The following is a 20,008-nucleotide window of genomic DNA, read 5'->3' on the forward strand; positions in this document are numbered from 1 at the left end:
AAAATGGTGGAAAAACTCAGCAGGTCTGACAGCATCTGTGGAGAGAAAGACAGTGTTAATATTCCGAGTCCTTATGACTCTTCTTCAGATCCTGAGGGGCCTTGACAATGTAGATGTGGTGAGGATGTTTCCTCATGCGGGAGAATCTAGAACTAGGGGCCACTGTTTAAAAAGGAGTTGCTCATTTAAGTCAGAGATGAGAAGAATTTTTTTCCCTCAGAGGGTCCTTAGTCTTTGGAACTCTATTCCTCAAAAGGCAGTGGAAACAGAGTCTTTTATTATTTTAAGGCAGAGCTAGATAGATTCTTGATTAACAAGGGGGTGACAGGTTATAGGGGCAGGTGGGAATGTGGGATGTGGGGTTGAGGTTAAAATCAGACCGACCATGATCTTATTGAATGGCAGAGCCTCTCGAGAGCCGGAGTAGCCTACTCTGCTCCCAATTCTTTCGTCCTTATAATAAAACGAATAAAAATAACGCCCCTCCCCCCCCCCCCCCTCACCGAACCTCGCCCATATTTAATGCTCAGAAGAATGCAGGCAGGAGTTTCAGTCATGTCGTAACACTAAACAGATTCTAGTTAAAGCGTATAAGCTCCTATGGGAGCTAATGAACAGTCTGGGTATTTAAAAAAAACAAGTTTCACATTGCTGGAGTGATAGTGACCCAGTAGAAACTCAAAAGTGCTGGGACACTATCTTTTAGAAGTGGTGATGCCCCACCGGGCTTTAGTACACTGGAGAGCGTCAGGACACTTGCACCTTCACATCAATGGACACGCGAAATTATAAGTAGCAGTTTAATTGTATCTATGACAGTACCCCGAGGCTGTAATACCCTGAGGCTGTAGCACCCCGAGGCTGCAGTGCCCCGAGGCTGCAGCTACTTTGCAGCTACCGGTGTTAGACCGGTGGAGTAGGAAGTTGATTCATCAAGGTTATACTGCCGACTGTGCCTCACTGTCCAATGCACTCAGAAAAGCACAGAAGACCGCGTTCTGGCTGGCTCAAATTTGATTTGAGGAAACAAGAAAAAACCCTCTCCTAAAATTTAAAAAAGACAGGCAAGTTTCTAAAGTGCCCAGATCGTTTAATCGACCAATTCAGTGTTTTGAAATGTGGTCTTGCTTTGACCTGAAGTTACACTGCACCTCATGTGAACTCAAAATAGTGGGAGACAGACTCCCGTAGCATATCACACTACATGGCTTTAGCGTACTGGGTTTACCTTGGGAGTTGACTTCCAATTATAGTGCCATGTTTGGGTTCATACGCATCCAAAACAGCTCACCATTAAGATGAAAATAGCAGTATAACTGCATCTTTAAGAAATAATGACTTGACCCATGGGTATTATTATAAACTTCCGCTGGAACCTTGTGTTCAAAGTTGCCTTTTAAAAGAGTTCCGGAATGAGGAATGTATGAAATGTTATGGACGCGTAATATTAACGAGTCTTTGATTAAACAGTGATGTAACTTGCATACAGACGCGCACACAAATGTACATAGTATAAAGAAGGCTACTTATAGTATTGCAGAATTTCAAAATATATCCTTTATTATTTTCAGAGCCAAATCGAAAAACGGTGGAAGGTCGTTGAGAGAAAAGCTAGAGAAGATCGGATTAAATTTACCCGCAGGCAGACGTAAAGCTGCAAATGTCACTTTACTAACCTCACTAGTAGAAGGTAAAGACATGGGAACACTTTTCATAAGGAACTCTTCTGATTGGATTGATCACCTGATGGTATGATTGTCCCAAAATTAATGCCATCCACAAGAACTTCTTTTAATCATCCCGTGAGCAGGGAAACAGACGATTATTTGTGTAACAATATTCAACGTATATCATGATGACAGGGATATATATAATTTCACCTCGTCCTTTTCGATATATAGCTTGTACATTGAACAATGCTCTTTGTACTAAAGACAGCTGAGAGAATTGATAACCAGAATATCAAAATTAGCCTACTTTCACGATTTTTGGCATTTTAAGCAAACAATTTATTTGAACTTCCAAGAGAAATTATACCATTAATAACGTATTTTGTGCATAAATAATAATAAGTATTATAAATACATTTATCTCGTGGCCGTAAGGGGTTCTAGCCAACCTTCATGAATGATTAATAGGTGTATTCAAATTTTCATACGTAACAGTGCTTTCAATAAGTTAGTTACGCATAAGCGCGCCGGCACAAACACGCACACGCACACCTATCTATCCTCTTGTATTTCTATTTATGTTCCTGTGCAGTTATGAAGCACCTTTGAGCACCTGTTACTTCTCACTCGTGATTTCCCAGCACGCTTTCCCCAGCCCTGAATAGTCAGGCAAAACGTGTTTAATAGAATAAATATAATTCGTGTGTGCACGATTTTGTAGAGACCATATCCTTTCTCAATAAGTGATGTAATCTGTTTTTAAGAGAGCGAAGCAGATAATATTAGGAATAGATTTTATTTTGCTTCTTAAATAATCATAGAGTCGTTGATCTTGTGTATTCTTCAGTAGTAGTACTGAAATATTCGACAATACTGTTGAATAACTCATAATGGGAAAATTGGCATGATAGAGAGATATGTTGGATATTTATCTGCCTTCTTCTGTTTACCATGGCTCCTGAAACACATCTATTTACCATTTTTCTAAATATATCTAAGCAATTATTGTTCCTACATGGGCCACCATAATGAATGTTTAACATTAGTGAGCTGATTAAGCCAAGTTCTTTCAAAGATGCAACAGAAATGGAACAGTTGCACTTTATTTTAAATTTTATGGCAACACCGTCATTAAGAGTAAATTTTTTTTAAAGGCAATAATTAGTTTGATCATTAGCAGTATAGTATCAGTTTGAATCACTTAGTGCTGATGATCATTTCGTGGGCAGGGTCTAAGCTATCGCCTGCAAAGTACCTTATTTGAAAAGATTCGCTGCTGGAGGGGTGAGGCATTATCTATTTGAATCCCCCCAGAGCTTGGCTTTGTAGTGTTACCCAGTCTTCGCTGTACTCTGAAACAGCAGAATCAGGCAGGGAAGCTTGATGACATGGAACTCCCCCCAGAGTGTTCTTAATAAACACACATGCACACTTAAAATAGCTATTTAGAGATAGGTGTTTTCTAGCTGGTTTGTAATATTTAAACTTGGTTTTAAAAATATTTCTCATGGAAAGGCGTGAGTGGAGCGGAGGTGGGTGGGAGGGGGTGGGGTGGTGCGGGGGTGTGGAGGGAGGGGAAGATGGAGAGAGAACAAAAGACTACTTATCAGGTTTCCCCAATTTAAATTATTCTGATGAGGGTTTAGCCTGTTAGCAGCTCCAAATTGACCCACAAAGTTTGCACACGGTAGTATTCTTAACATTATCTTGCTCCAGAGTAAAATGCTTTGTTTATTGTATTGCAGTTTATTGTTCCCAATGGAATAAATCGCACTGTATTATTTAGCCACATTTGGCAATAATTTCCTATATATGAAGGGCTACTTTATGTTATTCATTTTTTGTGTGAAAGGCAGCACGTAATTTCTCAGCATTTTATGTGGAGAATGCTGGATGGCTATCTAGCTCTTTGTATGACACAGTAGCACGGACAGACGGATATCTGTATACAGAATATATATTATATGACAGATAGGCAAACAAATAGATGGATTGTAATTATTCTTCTTGCTTCTGCATGAGTGCCATCATACATTACTGATCACATTCTGAAAGCTCACACTTCACTGTTGCAGTTTATTATTTTGGCAAGTAACACTCAGTTGCCGCTTGTTAGAAACTCCTGGGGGTCCTTCGTTTAATTACAATATTTATCTTTTCAAAGATAAATGTTCCACAGTCAACCCCTTCATAACAGTCAACTGCTTTGCAATAAATGTGGTCCAGCAGGCACGTTGCTTTAGATTGCCTACAGCAAATACTTAAATCTCTACCTGAAGTAAATAACGAACACCTTAACCGCTATGATATAAATAAACCAAGCCATCATATAACAGGATAACCTAAGCAACATGTTTATGCTGTCTAATAACTGAACACATAATATGTAGGCCAAAAGAAAATAACAGAGCCACCATTTTGCAAAAAAGGTAATGAACCTAAATGTTTCCTTTAGATTCTTGCAAGGTTTATTTTGATAATGTATTTTCACAGTAGTTACACGCTACTTTGTGTCGATAACCAGGTGTGTGAGTAAGGTTATAAATATATATATAAAACGTTTATATATAAAGTAAATCATGCAAAACTGCAACCTTATAAATTGGAATGGTGTGCATTGTGTTCAAATATTAGCCCCAAATAACTTTTTATTAACCTCACTACTTCCATTTTCGCTGACAGGAAACAGAGATTGCTTAATTAGCATGCGCTTATTTGTTAATACAATCATATCAATGTTACATTTATTAGATGTAAGATTGTAACGTATTGGGAGCCCAGTTAGTTCTCAGCTTGGAATTTCTCCTGAATTCTCAAAGGTGGTTCTGCAGAGAGCATTCGGAGCTGATGCACACCGGAACTGTGCGTTGCCAGTATTAATAGCATTATCGGTCCCTCCAGTGTATACACAAACTTTCGAAGTGTAAACTTTAATAACAGAAGTAAATGCATGATAAATGTTCATGATGCACTCTATTTCTTCCTTTGCTTCATTCACTTTCTAGATATTGGCACACAGGATATATCTGAGAACTTGCAGACGGAAGTACACCTGCTTCTGTATAAAATCAATAAATTGAGTTGATTTTGGTTCTGTCTTGCAGGCGAAGCCGTGCATTTAGCCCGGGATTTTGGGTATATCTGTGAAACAGAATTCCCTGCCAAAGCTGCGGCCGACTACCTGAACAGACAGCACACAGACCCCAGCGAGTTGCACTCCAGAAAGAACATGATGCTGGCCACAAAGTGAGTCATTCACTTATTTTTACCTGCCTTTTGAGGCCTGCAGAAACAATCAACTGGGATTAATCTTGTGGGCGTTCTGCAGCGATACATGAACAGAATGCGAGATTTGAAATTAAGGGCACGTCTTGTACCGCATCTGCATTAAACAGCCTGTGCCTGAGTGAAGCGCTGTGAGTTTAAAGCCTTTTCCAGCAATGCATCAACATGTAGTCACAATCGACAGAAACAAAGCTGAGTACTGACATAAACTGGGCGATCATTTGAGGTCATTTACGAAGTGTCACTAAATATGAGTCCCCAAAACCTTTAAAAAAAGGTGCCCTGCACTGGAAAAAGTGAGTGAAATCGATAGATACTTTTAAATAATCAAGCCACGTTTTATTTTAAGCAGCAGAGTTTTCAGAAAAAAATAAATAATTCCTCCAACCCTTTCAGCAGTTTCAATCAGACCCGACAACGACAAAATAATGTCTTAAAACATATGACTGTGGTTGCCTATAATATTATTGAGGAAAATCTCCCCCAATTCCCACCAATGATTTAAAAAAAAGACTGAAAAATCATTTGCTCAAATTTGTCCAGATGTTCGCTAGACGTGATTTGAATTTAATTGTTTCTTTCCGCCGGGTCAGAAGATATTACAATCTCAGAAGTTTAATTGCTTGCAGGCGATTCTTTTTCTTTGAAGACTAGAAGCGCTTGGCTTCCCTGCCATTAATCCTTCACAGTGAACGTTTCCTATTTTACATAGTAAAAAAAAATTACAAGGGCGATGAATGCAGGCGTTTAGAATATTCCCATAGCAATTTCCTATGCGTCTCTCTTCTATGTGTGTTACCACACACGCGGAAAACAAGATAAGGAGGACAAGAAAACAAAGGACAATAGAGACGGAGAACGCAAACCAAAAACAGTAGTTATATATATTTTTTAATATACTTAATTCAGCATTTGTTGACATCAGGTTCCCTAGCTGCAAAGTACCCAGGAGTGCCCGCCACCTAATTGTCTCTGTAGCTTTTTGCAAATATACTTTGGTCAGACTAATCTGCATCACCCCGCTGCCCCCCGCCCTCCACCGCCCCCTTCCCCCCCCCCCCCCACCCCAACCCATATCATCACGTTTTTAATAGCTCTGTATAGGTTTGTACACCTTTGTTCTTGTTGCTGGGGAGTTCAACATAATGAGATGTATAAAACTACATTTTAATAGTTTCTTTATTCGAAGCTCATGTATAAAGCAATGATTTGTTTGGCTCAATTTGCAAAAGATTGGGGTTAAATACAATAATGATAACAGGCTTTTTTGGCTCCAAGTTCTTGAATCTTTTCTCACCCAATGCGTTGATATCATCAGGATTTCTATCAAAAGCCTCCTTAGATATGCATAATTTCATGGTTATGGAAGACTATTCACATGCATGTTTCCCCTTTTTTAAAATCGAATAAGTTATTTCCATATAAAATGTAGCAATTGTGTCATTTCCCAGAAATCAACTGTTGATTATTCATTAAACCAGTGAATGCATCGCAATTTTTCAGCATGGATCTATCTAGCATCCGGAATATGGAATGCTTTGAACATCTATATTCACGATGTTCAGTTGCAGGGAAACTAATTGGATCCGAAATATCCTTATGAATGTCACAGTATTATATTAAAATGGATACAGTGGAAACAATTACACTGCTGCCTGACAATTTAGGCTTGAAATGATGCTATACTTTTGAACTTCCTTCTCATAGTTTATATGAAGTGAACCCTCCTTGATGAAACTGTTGTCCTGTAATCACTCCCAGATCTATAGTCTCTGGTCGTTGATGAGATTAACAAAGAAAACGTGACCTTCAAAGGAATGTTACGGCGCACTCTGCACTGCATGTCAATGACATTGACATGGAACCTCATTTAGAGCATTTAGAGGCGGGAGAAAATGGTCTTAGTATAAGTCTAGGCACTAGGCTTGCCATTCGATAACGACAATATTGAGTAAATTGCTAATCCGGTTGGCAACAGGGTGTTATCTGATAAACAATTCAGAGCGTATTAACTACCTTTCACTGTTCTGAGGCCTTACTTCTGTTCATTGTTAAACTTTACCATTCAAATATTTTCTTCAAAGAGTGTTTTGGTGAGATTACGTGTGCATCAAGTTGAAGGAGGCTAATGCTGGGAAATGGGAACATTTTTCCATTTCAACGCTCAGTATAAATATTAATTATTTCCAGGTCAGGTGCAGCAGCATTATGTTGCAATTATACAGTAGCGCACAGTCTGATATGGGTGGCTACGATATAAATTCCAGCCATACAGGAACCAGTCTGTACTCTCAATTTGGAACTGCAAATGTCCTACACGAGAGATTGAGATAGTCCTGCGCATGCGTTGAATTTAAAGCTTTGGAGACGAGAGCTCTCTGTGGACATTTACAACCTCTCCAGGTAGGCTGGGAAAATGTCCAATAGGCCCTTACGGCCTTGAACACTTTTAAACCCATCTTAAACAAGTGCTTGAATTACACTGCGTGCACTGTTAAATATAAGTGTTGTGGCATTACCTCTTGCAGAGACTTTCTCCCAATTAGGCTAAACTTATACTCCAATCATGAAGCAGGGTCAAGCTAAGTTCAAGCCCCGTTAGAAGCAGAGTTTAAATATCCATTTGCTCAAATGGGTGGGGGCGAATTTCCTTGGGGCGGAAAGCGGAGGAAGCGTCACCATTGTCCGCCGTAACTTCGGGGAATAGTCCCGCAAACGCCATACAGTTTCCTGGCTCTTTCGTGGATGAGTGGGAGAAGCAGTGTCGGTCTCACCCCAACCCCATCCCTCACCCTGGGGAATTAAATTCTGATTATCAACGGAGCAAACATTCATTCCTCTGTCTGGCTGGATTCAACCCGAGCTACTGGAAGTAAAGTTGCAGCGTGCTGATCTAATGTGCGACCTATCCCCTAGTCACTCAATGTGTATAATCTTCTTTCAAAACGTACATTCTTAATTTATCAGAAACCAAATGGTTATAACATGCAGGGACTCCCTGCCTCTACTTGCAGCCAGTTGTTAGGAAATGAAAATCTCTCAGGACTGTTTGATTAACACTGGGATGGATCTACCAGTGTCATGCAAATCCCTGCGATTTAACCCTTTATGTGTTAACTCCCCCGAGGATTTCATTCCCTCAGTGATTCGATTCCAAAATGCTTTGTCTAAATTTGTTTTCCATTTCTTGGCAGTGGTATTCATTTGTAATGATTTCTGATTTCGCACACCTCGAAGGTGCAAGATTTTTTTTCCCTAAGGACCCAAGTAACACTCATATGTCATTGGTTGAAAATTGGCCCCAGTAAACGTGTAACCTAACCTTAACGCTTTCACCGGTATGAACTTGTGCTGCTTTTAACAAAATTATTTCACAATGAGATTACTCTATATTTAGTTTTGCATTACTGCATTCATTCTTTACTAAATTAAAGAAAGACTCACATCCGTGGATCATTATGGGAATTGAGAACATATGAGATTCCATTAAAAACATCCTGAATTATTTGACAATTGTTGTTGTAGACTATTGTAGACATTCGTATACATTGGAACTCAATGCCATACAGTCAGCCTTTCGTTATTCACGGTGTGCGAGTTGAGGAGGGGGTTAAACCAATTCCCATAGCAACCGGATAATATGCATTGCATACATCTGATTTGTGTTATCTGACGGCAGCATTCTTTGTCTTATTTTCTTAACCCCCAGGCAACTTTGCAAAGAATTTACAGATCTGCTGGCTCAGGATAGGTCTCCATTGGGAAACACCAGGCCCAACCCCATCCTAGACCCAGGCATCCAGAGCTGTTTGACTCACTTTAGCCTCATTACGCATGGTTTTGGCTCTCCTGCCATTTGTGCTGCTCTCACAGCTGTCCAGAACTACCTGACGGAAGCTTTAAAGGGACTGGACAAGATGTTCCTAAACAACAACCCAAATAGACACACATCTGGTGGGGAGGCAGGCACCAAAACTGGAGACAAGGAGGAAAAGAACAGGAAATGAGAAACAGTCCTCCAAACTTTTTATTTTCTGTAGCTTTATATAAAAAAAATCTTCTATTGACTTGGAAAGGACAACAACGCACACATAACGGAGCAACACTGGGTCAACTGTTTGCAACCAAATGGACCTGGATGCAAGGCATCAAGACCTTTTTTCTTGGTATTTTTCCAATTTTGCAAACATTTTGACTTCCATTTTATGTCAGAATGGCAGGTGATTCCAAGATCCACTTGTGCGACTGCAAATTGATCGTTTTTTTTATATATTATTATCAAAAGCCTTTGGTCCCACGTTCATTTCAGGTCCGATTTATGTGCACACTCCTGCATGTTATGAGGATGGAAACAATCCGGCAAAAAGAAAATGACTATCAGGTAACATAAAAACTTAATAGCTTTTTTCCCTATTTGGATGCATTAGCTTCAATATAGAGACTATAAAAGGTATACTATCCGAGATCTAATGGTTTGCACACTAAATTTAACATATGGTGACAATATTGACTTGTACCTGCTCATTCTAACTCCAAACATAACCCTACAGTCAGCAGTATGGCTGACCATAACCTTCCGCTCGACATTAATCTAAACGGAGCTCTAACTAGATAATTATTCACACTCGATTGCAGTTGTCAGATCAAGTTCAAGGTGAACACCAGCACTGCAAAAATAACTACGAAAAGCAGAATGAGTACAGACAGGCAGTGAGTTCACTTCAAAGAGACAGACTGAAATCCAACAAAGATTAATGAGAAGGGAACATCGCATAATAGAAATGGGCAGTTGTTCACCCCCACCCTCCACCGCATTCTTGGTACATTCCGACACATCATTAAATTTAACTGGTCTTCCTTTCAATAATTGTTCTGCATTTGGCAGCATCTACTTAAATGCTCAGTACGACAGGTTACTCCCCTTAAGAAGCCATTAGCATTTTGATCGATCTCGTTTTTGTTTTTTTTTAAAGGCCTTTCCATTGTCCCTTCAAGGACGCTTAACTTATCGTGCAACCTCCCTCAGCTGAGAGGACGAGTGAGCAACATCTCCACCCAAAGCACTTTTGACCTCAGTTGATATGCAGTTTGCCTATTATGAGTTTGGATGGAGTTCACCAGTGAAAGCACTGAAAGCACTGTCCTGGCGCAAGGCGTCCACCTAGTGACCTGGCTGAGAACTGGTGGCGTTTGATTGTAGATGGGAGATGTAAGCAGCAAACAAGGCCCGAGGTCAGGAAGAAAGCATATGGACTATTACAGCACTAGATTAGCCTGATATGATTAATTAGGAAGAAAATTCGCAGTTATTAAAATATTTGCTGGCCCGAAAAGAAGCCCTTTTCGGAATTGCGAAATAGACACGTGTCAAGGTTGTCTTTTTGTTTATATATTACACATATATATCTTCAAGACAACATTCACCGCGATGTCAACTGTGCTCATACATAAGTAAGATAACACCCTGCCACACTATTTTATTAAACTGACAGCATGCACACTGAGAAAAAGGACGAGGACAATGTTTAAAAGAGAGGATTGCTTCATGCAGGTCAGTAGACACGGGCCTGTAAACTATGGATTTAGATGAGCATGCAGATTCTTGGAGCTGGGCTGCCTGGAAGTCCTGGGGCTCTTTCAAACTAAAGGAGTGGAGTTCTTATAACAATAACAAACTTCTTGTTTCTCAACTGTGTTTGTTTTCTGCATTTCCTGGAACGGATAGCAAATCCTGTCCTCATCGGCTGGGAAACGTTAATCAGCTATGAATGTATAAACATTTCGATTTGCTTCCCACCTATTGTGTTTCGGTCACTGGAGCTGCGCTGTACTCATATCTCGCCCGCGTTAAGATTTTGAAACGAGTTAAATAGCAACATTGCAAGGGGAGGCGAGGTGGGCTGAGGCGACACATACCAAATTTCGCACATGAACACTTAGTAAAGCATTGTAGGCAAATGGTGGAGTCAGATTGTTCCTCTTTAATCCCAGTTCACCATCCTAAGAATGAGAATATTCCAGCTATCTGCTCCTGGACACGATTTTGAGCCTAACCAGTTACAGTAATTATCTCTTCAGAAGCAAAGCACTATTCTAATATTCAACAATTTAGGCCATATTAATCTGTCGGACAGCCATATGGTCATTATAACCGTTAAAACACCTCTCGTCTTCATGTTTTCAGCATATAACCATATTCACATTATGCGTTTTGGTCACTACAATGTACAGCCATTTTCAGCCTTGTTTTCAAGTGGTTGCCCATCTAGCAGCATTCCTTATCACTTGTGCGCAGAATTATATTACCCTACTAAATGAATCTTTTTAAAAATATTAAGAAGATAAAGCACCGGGACATTATACAAAATTCAGTGCTCCTTTAAGAAAGAATTTCTTTTTCACATGTATTCCTTGATTTCCACTTCTTTGCCCCAGGCTATGCATTTCAGTGGAAGTTACCACAAGCCCAACCTGTGCTGCTCGGTGAGTTCACAAGTGGCATGTGGCGGAATGTTATCCCCTGTGGGGAGGCAAAGCAAACCCAGCGCCCAGATTGGCTCAACTCATCAGGCACATAGCAGGAAAGTTGGAACCCTGGGAGAATTCAGGTGTGAAAGGAATGTTTGACTGGTTTGTTACTTAGGCACTTACGGCAGTGTCTTGGCGAATACAGACAGATCTTGTCTATTTTGATCCATTTTCAACAAGAAATGCAATGATATTCTGAGTTAAAATCATCACTGACAATGTGATCAAGGTCCCTGGGATTCTGCAAGGGAAAGAAATCCATGGGCAAGGGTCGTTACATTTTGTAGATTTTTCTTTCGCGTTCTCTGGTGAGCAGAATTAAATAATGGAACAGGATTAATTTATTAAATATGTTGTCTGCTGCCTGTTTTATTTTCAGACTCAGGGCCGCCTCTGTCACCGACAAAAAAATGGGTGGCAATGGTAATTGGCGATCAATTCCAAATCGTGAGGATAAACAGATCGATTAAAGTTTACCCCAGGTTAAGAAAATACAGCCCAAACTTCTGTAATACGGAATTTCATGTAACCTGATCCGAGGTCCATTCGCTTTTGATCACAATCTCTCACTGTTTTGCCTGAACTAGATACAAAGTTGATATTTCGAATCGTAAAACTCGGTGCTTAGCAGGCACAATTCTAGCACCGCTTTATATTTAAATGTGAGCCGCTTCCATTCTGTCAAAACTCCACCGGTATCGATGTAATTAAATATAACCTGCAACACTACCAAACAAGCAGGGGAAATGTAGCCTTTCATTCTGCTGCCCCCATCCCCGGCTACCTTGATCCTCCACCACAACCCCCCCACCTCCCCCAGGATCTGAACAGGTGAGGAACTACTGCACAAGGAGCAGTTTGTGCATCAGATTTTGTGACTGCGGATTCCTGGAATTCCGGGGTCATTGCAGTTCAAAAGACACACGTAGATTTGATTAACCTCATAGTTAAAGCCAACATGCAAGATTAGGAACAGAGGTTTTAAATGTCCGACAAATGAAGTATTCATCTTACCTTTAGCTGTCCATTCCCAATTTTGTTCTCGCTTCTAAATATGCCGCCATAGAAGTTTACAGCAAGTAAGGGGATCATTCGGCCCATTGTAACCATGCTGGCTTTTTGGCAAAGTGACTTGTCCCTCTCCTCTCACTGTAATCTTGTGTAGAGCCATAAAAATTGACAAAAATGTATAGCCCAATGTGCAATCATAAGTAGTTAGAAATTAATGATGAAATATTACAAACTGGTCAAGAATTGGATCACCCTGATGTTGTAACTCACTCCGAAACCCCTTGATCTGGCCAGACATCCCACAAGCCATTTTAATGAACAGGAATAAGCAATTAATAGTGGTGTTTGGCATATCCGTCTCCGACTTTGCTGAACCACCGATTAACAAAAACCTTTACAATTATCACTGGCTAGCGCAAACACACACAAAAAAAATCGAACGAAGAACATGATTTTCATCTAATAAGTGACTTACTGACGCAGAAGGAATGTGTCACCTCCGCTGGCCTCAGCACCAGTCCTCGAAAAAACAAGCATTAATTCACTGACACTATGAAACACATCGTATCCTGATTTCAATAATCTTCCGTATCAACTAAAATATGCCGTGCAAACTTTTGATAATCAATATTATTGTAAATTAAGGGCAAATGTTACAAAGGGAATACATTCAATATGTGAACTCAGTCTGAACTACCTGTTTGCCATACCTTTCAAATGAACGCCTTTTTCTTAAAAGGCATCATTTAACACTGAATATGGCAAATTCTTAATTCGCATGCACAGCGTGAGACAGTCTAATTTCAGCAAAATATCATTGTCCATCAACCATGCTGCCGGGACTCCTTCTCCCACGCCACGTAACAGTTTGACGCTGAATTCCCACAGATAACGCTCAATTCTTCCCATATTGCCGATTCCTTTAGTGTGCTGCCACATTGTCAAAATGAGCTCTGATCTCATTATCACAATGTGCCAAAAACACGTATGAGCAGATAACATAATTTGGATCGTTCCCATCCTTGTCACATGCTAGAAAAAATGTGTTTTGACTCTGGTGTCTAGGTAACCTGATTTTTAAAAAATTTCCAAACAATTATACAACTTGGAACATCAGTTCTGCTGGATCTCCATTGGAAATCAACTTGGAGGGGGAGGGCGGGTTGTCATTGTCATGTTTGTATATATTTATTTAATGTTAATTTAATGGGATTGTAAATATGGTGAGCCAGTAGCGGGGTATTTATCTATGATTCCATACCTCTGTGAGTGGGTTGAAAATGCTTGACGCTAGATAGTCCACTATCTGATTTCTGTTCACTAGACACATTGTAAAGGTGATGGGTAGAACTTGTTTATTGTCCAGTTGTGGTCTCATTTTAAGAAAAAAAGTTGAGTACCTTGTGATTTTGTTGTATTTTATTCAGTTTAAATGTGATGCTGCTTCACTTTTCAGACAGATTATGTTGCTAGGTCTGTCCACCTACTGGTTGTTTGAATGAAAACCAATTTGTCTTCAAGAAACAAACGAACACATAATAAACCTTGCTTCCGAAATGAAATGGTTTTCTCTGTCTTTCAGTAAAGCAATAAACTGCACCTATAGTATGAGCGTTCCTGACGGTTGTTTAATGTCGTTACAAGAGGTTTGAAAAACTGTCACATCAATAACCCTGCTGTATTTCGGGATGTTTTAATGTCGAGACATTTATTTAAGTTATAAATTGTACCATTTAAACCTTACATTTCTGTACTGTGGGCAAACCATAGCTGGACATTGAAGGATATACTTGGCCAAGCCAAGGCAAATGGCAGGATTGTCCAAGGCGTCTGTGAAGATTGGGAAATGTACCCTTGCAGGGGTCTAGGCATCATGCAGTGCAAATAACGTTTGATTGTCAAATGCTTTGTTTGATATTTCTTTGACAGCTCTTCTCCAAAACAACGGCAGCAACTTATAAAGGTATTAATTAATTTATTTTACACGTTTTGAAGCCGTTGGTCGTAGCAAACAAATACATTTCATATGAATTGAATACAATAGAAGCATTAATAGCCACACATGACCCAAATTTTTACTCTCATGTGGGAGGCTGCCATATGTAATCTCGCTCTGGAGCCTTGCTGCTGAAAGCTTATATCCAGAATGGGTGCATAAGATGGCCCTGGCGGGCGCAGAGGGGCAGCATTAGTAAAAGCCTAAGTTCAAATGGCCTCAAAGTCTTTTCTGGTTCTAGCCCAACTTATTTTTCTTTATCCATATTTTATTTCAGAAACAAGAAATGAACACGTGACTTTTCTATTTAACTCAATTGCTAGGTCAGGTTAGCTCTGACCTTTCGTTTTATAATCTGTACCTGCCAGACAAGCCAATCACTCCGGAGACTCTACCCATTTCATATTTCTTGACTATTGAAATCGAGGCTATAACTGAAATTCCGATAGTGACGGGTATCATACACGATTGCTGAACCCTCACTCTTACTTAATTTAAAATATAATTTAAGTATCATCTCCAGAATATTTCTGAGACTGCCCTAGACTTCCCTCAGCTGTGGAGTAAAAGCATTTTAAAATGACAATTATACACCTAAAGGGTAATATTGTGGTGCACGGTATGTGGTGCTCATGCATTATGCATAAGTTCTCAAAATTACCTGTTAATGGGTATAAATGTCTTAAAGCCAACTTGTCCTTTCTGGCTATGTATTATCCATATATACATGAAACCATATATTAAAAACAAAGGCCTGGCTGTATTGATTTTAAACTCTGGTAAAAAAAGATGCAAACCAGTTTCATTCAACCTTGAAAACCATCTTTTCTCAAGCGTATTTTTTCTTTTGGTAATTTTTTAATATATGGAGATGATGGATATCAATTATGGAAGTTTAACTTTTGCCATCCATGATCAGCAAAGACCAAGTGTCTTTGAAAGCTGGTTTGACTCTGTCCCATTGTGTTTTGCCCAATTTTGAAAGAGACATGCTATATGTTCCCCACAAAATTAGATTATTGCTATTTTCTTATTTCCATACCACTCATTTTATGGCCTCTCTGAACTAAACTGACAACCAATCACCAGATTCTGCATAAACAGAAAATGATGGAAAAACTCAGCAGGTCAGGCAGCATCTGCGGAGAGAGAAACAGAGGTAACGGTTCAAGTCCGTATGATAGGACTGACAGCATCTGTAGAGAGAAAAACAGAGTTTCTGGAAGGGCTCTGAAGAAGGATCATAGTGACTCGAAACGTTAACTCTGTTTTTCTCTCCACAGATGCTGTTAGACCTATTGAGCTTTACCAGCATTTTCTATTTTTGTTTTAGATTTCCAGCATCCATAGTATTTTGCTTTTACTAGATTCTGCATAATGCTTAGCAGTTTCATGCTGTAGGCCTTGGTTCACTAGAAACCATGTTGAGAGTGGACAAACTAATTCTCATATAACCCCAAGTGATGATAGAGAAAATAGCATTTTATCCTTTGACTCTCAGGTGGCTATGAATCCAGGCTTCAGAAACTTTGTTAACATATTACCAATGCTAAACATTTTAATGGTTCTGCAACAGAATTGTCATAAGAATGGAGGCTGCACCTAATATTATTTTGCAAATCAAAAAATGGAAAAAAATAATAATCTAATGCTATCAATGAGCCCAAAATCTTTGAGGTGAAACTAAGTTTTGTTAGTGGGGTAAAACGAATGGTAGTAGATCAGACGTCTCCCCGATTTTCAGTGACTGATCTGCTACTGTCTGTTTCATGCCACTGCCAAAGTTAATTTTCAAATTCCATGTGTTAATTCAGATTTTCAGAAAACAAAGGGGATTTTATCAGTTAACTGCCCCTAATCTTAAACTCAGCATTAAGGGTCATGAGGACTCGAAACGTCAACTCTTTTCTTCTCCGCCGATGCTGCCAGACCTGCTGAGTTTTTCCAGGTAATTCTGTTTTTGTTTTAAATTTATGTGTTGTATTTATTTGAGAAATCAAGATAAAGGCCATAGTATATGGTTCAGACACCATTAAAGTTGAAAAGAATAAAAGAGGTAAGGTGAATTTGGAAGTAGTGATTAAGTAACACCAAATTTTGCCGAAAGGCTGGAAGATGGAAAGAGGAAGTAAAGACTGATGGAAGTAAAGGGTTTCAGATTTGAGCTCGAAGAGAGAAATTAAAGTCAGAGACTTTTCCTGATTTAAAAAAAGTTGCTCCAGCCAGTATTATTTGGCAGCTGGGTTGAGGAGACTTAAAGAGGTAAGTCATACTTCATTTTTTATGTGGCCAGGAGCAGCAAAAGCAACCCCTCAAGATCCACAAGGCCAGCATGGGCTGTTGTCATTCCAGCTACCCCATCAAGGAACCTACCTTCTTTGGGCCAGGAAGCTAGGGTCCTCTGATATTGGAGTGGCTTGGATCTGTCAGGTTGCCCCCAGGGTGATCAATTTCTAGTGGCAGTCTGCTGGCTTGATGCTAATATGTCTGGTGCTCAAAATGGGCTCCTGCAGTGATTATTGGATAGGTGGCTGGTGGGTTTTGCTGGTCAGCTTCCCAAAGTCCCCTCTGGGTGGAAAACACACCCTTATGATACTGATTAGTTGATTACTTTGCTGTCATTCATTGCCAAGACCAACAGTTGAATGTAGGAAAATGGGAAACTATCCCTTAATACTCTTACTAATAAAGCCAGTATCTAGCTGCCTTTTGAACACTAAAATTGACTGCTTCAGTGGTTTTATGGAGATATTCAATTTGTGTTTTTACAACACTTTATGTAAAAAAAATATATAAAAAGAAACTCCTGACTGGCCGGGTTCTAATTCCAAGATTATGAGAGTAATTTTCACCTTGAGCAGCTAAACTGATAGTTGTAGATTGAGCATGATTTAAATCCACCACTAATTTTCCCTTCCATTGGCTTCTGTCCAAATAAACATTACTCTCCATGCCTAATGGTTCTAGATTCTCCAGTTCAAGAAACTTATCCTATGTCAACTACCCTCATTATTTTATATACCTCATCAGATCCCCCTTAACTTACTCAACTCCATGGAATGCAACCCTAGTATAACTGCTTATCATGGCTAAGTCCTTTCATTGTAAGGGTGAGCGGTAGCAGATTGGTCATCTGTCCAATTTTTGGTGGCTGATCTGCTACCGTTAGTTTCATGCCATCGCCAGTTGCAACTGGATTCCTCATAAAACAAGTATACCCTTCCTAAGGTGGGACACGCAAACTGAACATAACTTTTCTAATGAAATTTTGCATGAGTGCAATAGCACGTGCTTGCATTCATATTCTATTTCTATGGTGATGATACACAGCAGTCCACTTCACTGAGGTACTGGGGGATGACTGATGTAAACTGAACACTATCTCAGGAAGGAGTCAATGCAGTTAGGACACAAGGCTGGGAGCTGATGAAATTGACAAGAGATAACATATGTAAAGAAACTAATAATATGTTTATTCATAATTAATACATTGACAATTTATATAAGAAGACTTGGTCAGAACTACATAAAGTTGTGATGGAGTTAGATATTGGCAATTATAAGCAATTAGTTTTTAAATTGGTTCCATGCTTTTAAAACTCATGAATGTAAACCCCTGCCCCCTCCATCAAAAGAAACTTTTTCCCTTAACACGACCAATGCTGCTAAAATGTTGCATGAAAGGCATTCTAACTCTGTGGCTTGCACATGAACAAGACCATGTTATATTGACTGGAGTGCAAATGGTCAAAACTATTTTGTGTTCATCTGAATGAAACCTGTTCGTGCAGGTAAATGAAATACTTTTTAAAATAACTTTTGACACTGCTAAGTCTAGAATAGCAAGAATTAGAGGTATGGCAATGCTCAGTCTGCCTGAACAATATGTTTTAACCAAAATTTAGTAGATAATCAAGATCAGCTTGTACATGCTCACCATTTCTATTTATCATTGACTGTTCTGATTTTTGAGTATACTTTCCTAATTGGGGCTAATTATCAATGTTTACTTAAGCAACCTAGTAATTAGGGCTAAGATAGTGCAGATACATTGCAATAAAATCCATAATTTCTTCTAGAATGTGCAATATCTTATTTTTTAGTAACTTGCATGAAATTAAAATCCACACTATTACAAGGCTGCACAATTCACATGCTTCAATATCACTGCAATCAGAGCAAAAAGTTACAGTATAGCATTATGCATTGGAAAATTACTGTATTTCTCTATACAGGGGGCATATATTATGTAAAATAACACATGTAAGAATGTTTCCAGTAGTTAAAATGTCTCTCAGTTTTGGTGACATTAATTAAACTTCCAAAACTTTGTTCTTACAATTTTATTTTCTATTTTGCTCCCCATAACTCCTGTAAACCATGATCTAAACAGGCGACACTTCCATAACTGTCAGCACCTTTTGACAACACACTGAAATGGCAATTCTTTATGTGTGAATCTAAGTAGAAGGGCTGGAAGGCAGGCATTTCAATAATGGAGTAAGGTCACAGCTGAGCCCAATTCAGCCTTCACGAGGCACACATTCTTAGCAGCGGTCATTGGATAGTTACCAGGAGCAGGAACTGTGGTTTATTTTTCCCTTCTGTAACCTAGGGTTACCAAGGCCCTTATCAACTTGGTGAAGTCAACTAACTCAGCTTGAATCAGGTCCCTGTGATTTCATACCAATCTTTGAAATGCTTTTTCATGCTGAAGCATGTGATTTATGTTGTTCTCTAACAATTTCTTTGCCAGGAAACAATTTCCCAGCTTAGTTTAATTATGTATCTGATTGAGGCAAAATGATCAGGACACTATTCTGTCCCTCATCACTTTAGGTCTACATGTGAGCATTCGCTCTCTATTATCTTATATGCACTACTATTAATTATTATCACAGAATTTATTACTAAGATCAATTTATTAAATCTCAGATGCTTATCATACAGTTCTTCAGTTAATATGGGCCTGAATTTTTCAGATGACGATGTCTCCCTGCCGACTCCGAGTCCCTGCAGCCAATTTGTGCTCAAATGAGCATCAATTGGCTACGATCCTAAGGTGGAGCGGGTAGGGAAGGCCTGGGAGCGCATGAAGGGGGCCAGAAGGAGGTATTCGAGGTATCGGGGGGGGTGGTGGTGAGGGGGTTCAGAGGCCATTGGACCTTAAGGGGAGATGCTCCCAGTCAGAAGGTGGCTTCTGATGGAGGCACCACCCCACCCCCCCCCGAACAACACTAGGTCTGTTGATTTTTGGGCTTCCCCCAAGCTAGGTCAATCCTCCTACCAGCCAAAATATTGAGGCTCTGTGGGAAATGCCCCTTAAGTGGCTAATAATTGGCCACTTATGGACCTCAACTGGGGCAAGGGAGGGCTTCCCACCTGGGGCTTTGTCCGGCCCAGCATAAAATTGCTGTGTGGTCGGGGTGGGCGGGAGCCCAGAGGGAACGCCATTCCTTCAATTTCATGCTCCCCACCCCCGGCCTAAAAACCTGCCAGTGGGGGAGCGTAAAATTCT

At 39.7% G+C, this 20,008-nt stretch overlaps 1 protein-coding gene across 6 annotated transcripts in view; it reads left to right on the forward strand.

The window, feature by feature from the left end:
* Positions 1–20,008, forward strand: part of tfap2b (transcription factor AP-2 beta) — a 72,119-nt gene that overhangs the window by 28,601 nt on the left and 23,510 nt on the right. For 3 of the 6 annotated variants that reach the window (XM_041188784.1, XM_041188786.1, XM_041188785.1), the window contains exons 5-7: positions 1,572–1,690; positions 4,775–4,916; positions 8,665–14,043. In XM_041188784.1, the coding sequence (XP_041044718.1) occupies positions 1,572–1,690; positions 4,775–4,916; positions 8,665–8,962 (559 nt within the window). In that variant the 3' untranslated portion in view covers positions 8,963–14,043. Of the gene's footprint in view, positions 1–1,571; positions 1,691–4,774; positions 4,917–8,664; positions 14,044–20,008 lie in introns of those variants that run through there. The other 3 variants (XM_041188788.1, XM_041188789.1, XM_041188787.1) reach the window with 3 other exon arrangements.

Source organism: Carcharodon carcharias, chromosome 5 (genome assembly GCF_017639515.1).
Source record: "Carcharodon carcharias isolate sCarCar2 chromosome 5, sCarCar2.pri, whole genome shotgun sequence".
In the NCBI taxonomy this organism is placed as follows: Eukaryota; Metazoa; Chordata; class Chondrichthyes; order Lamniformes; family Lamnidae; genus Carcharodon; species Carcharodon carcharias.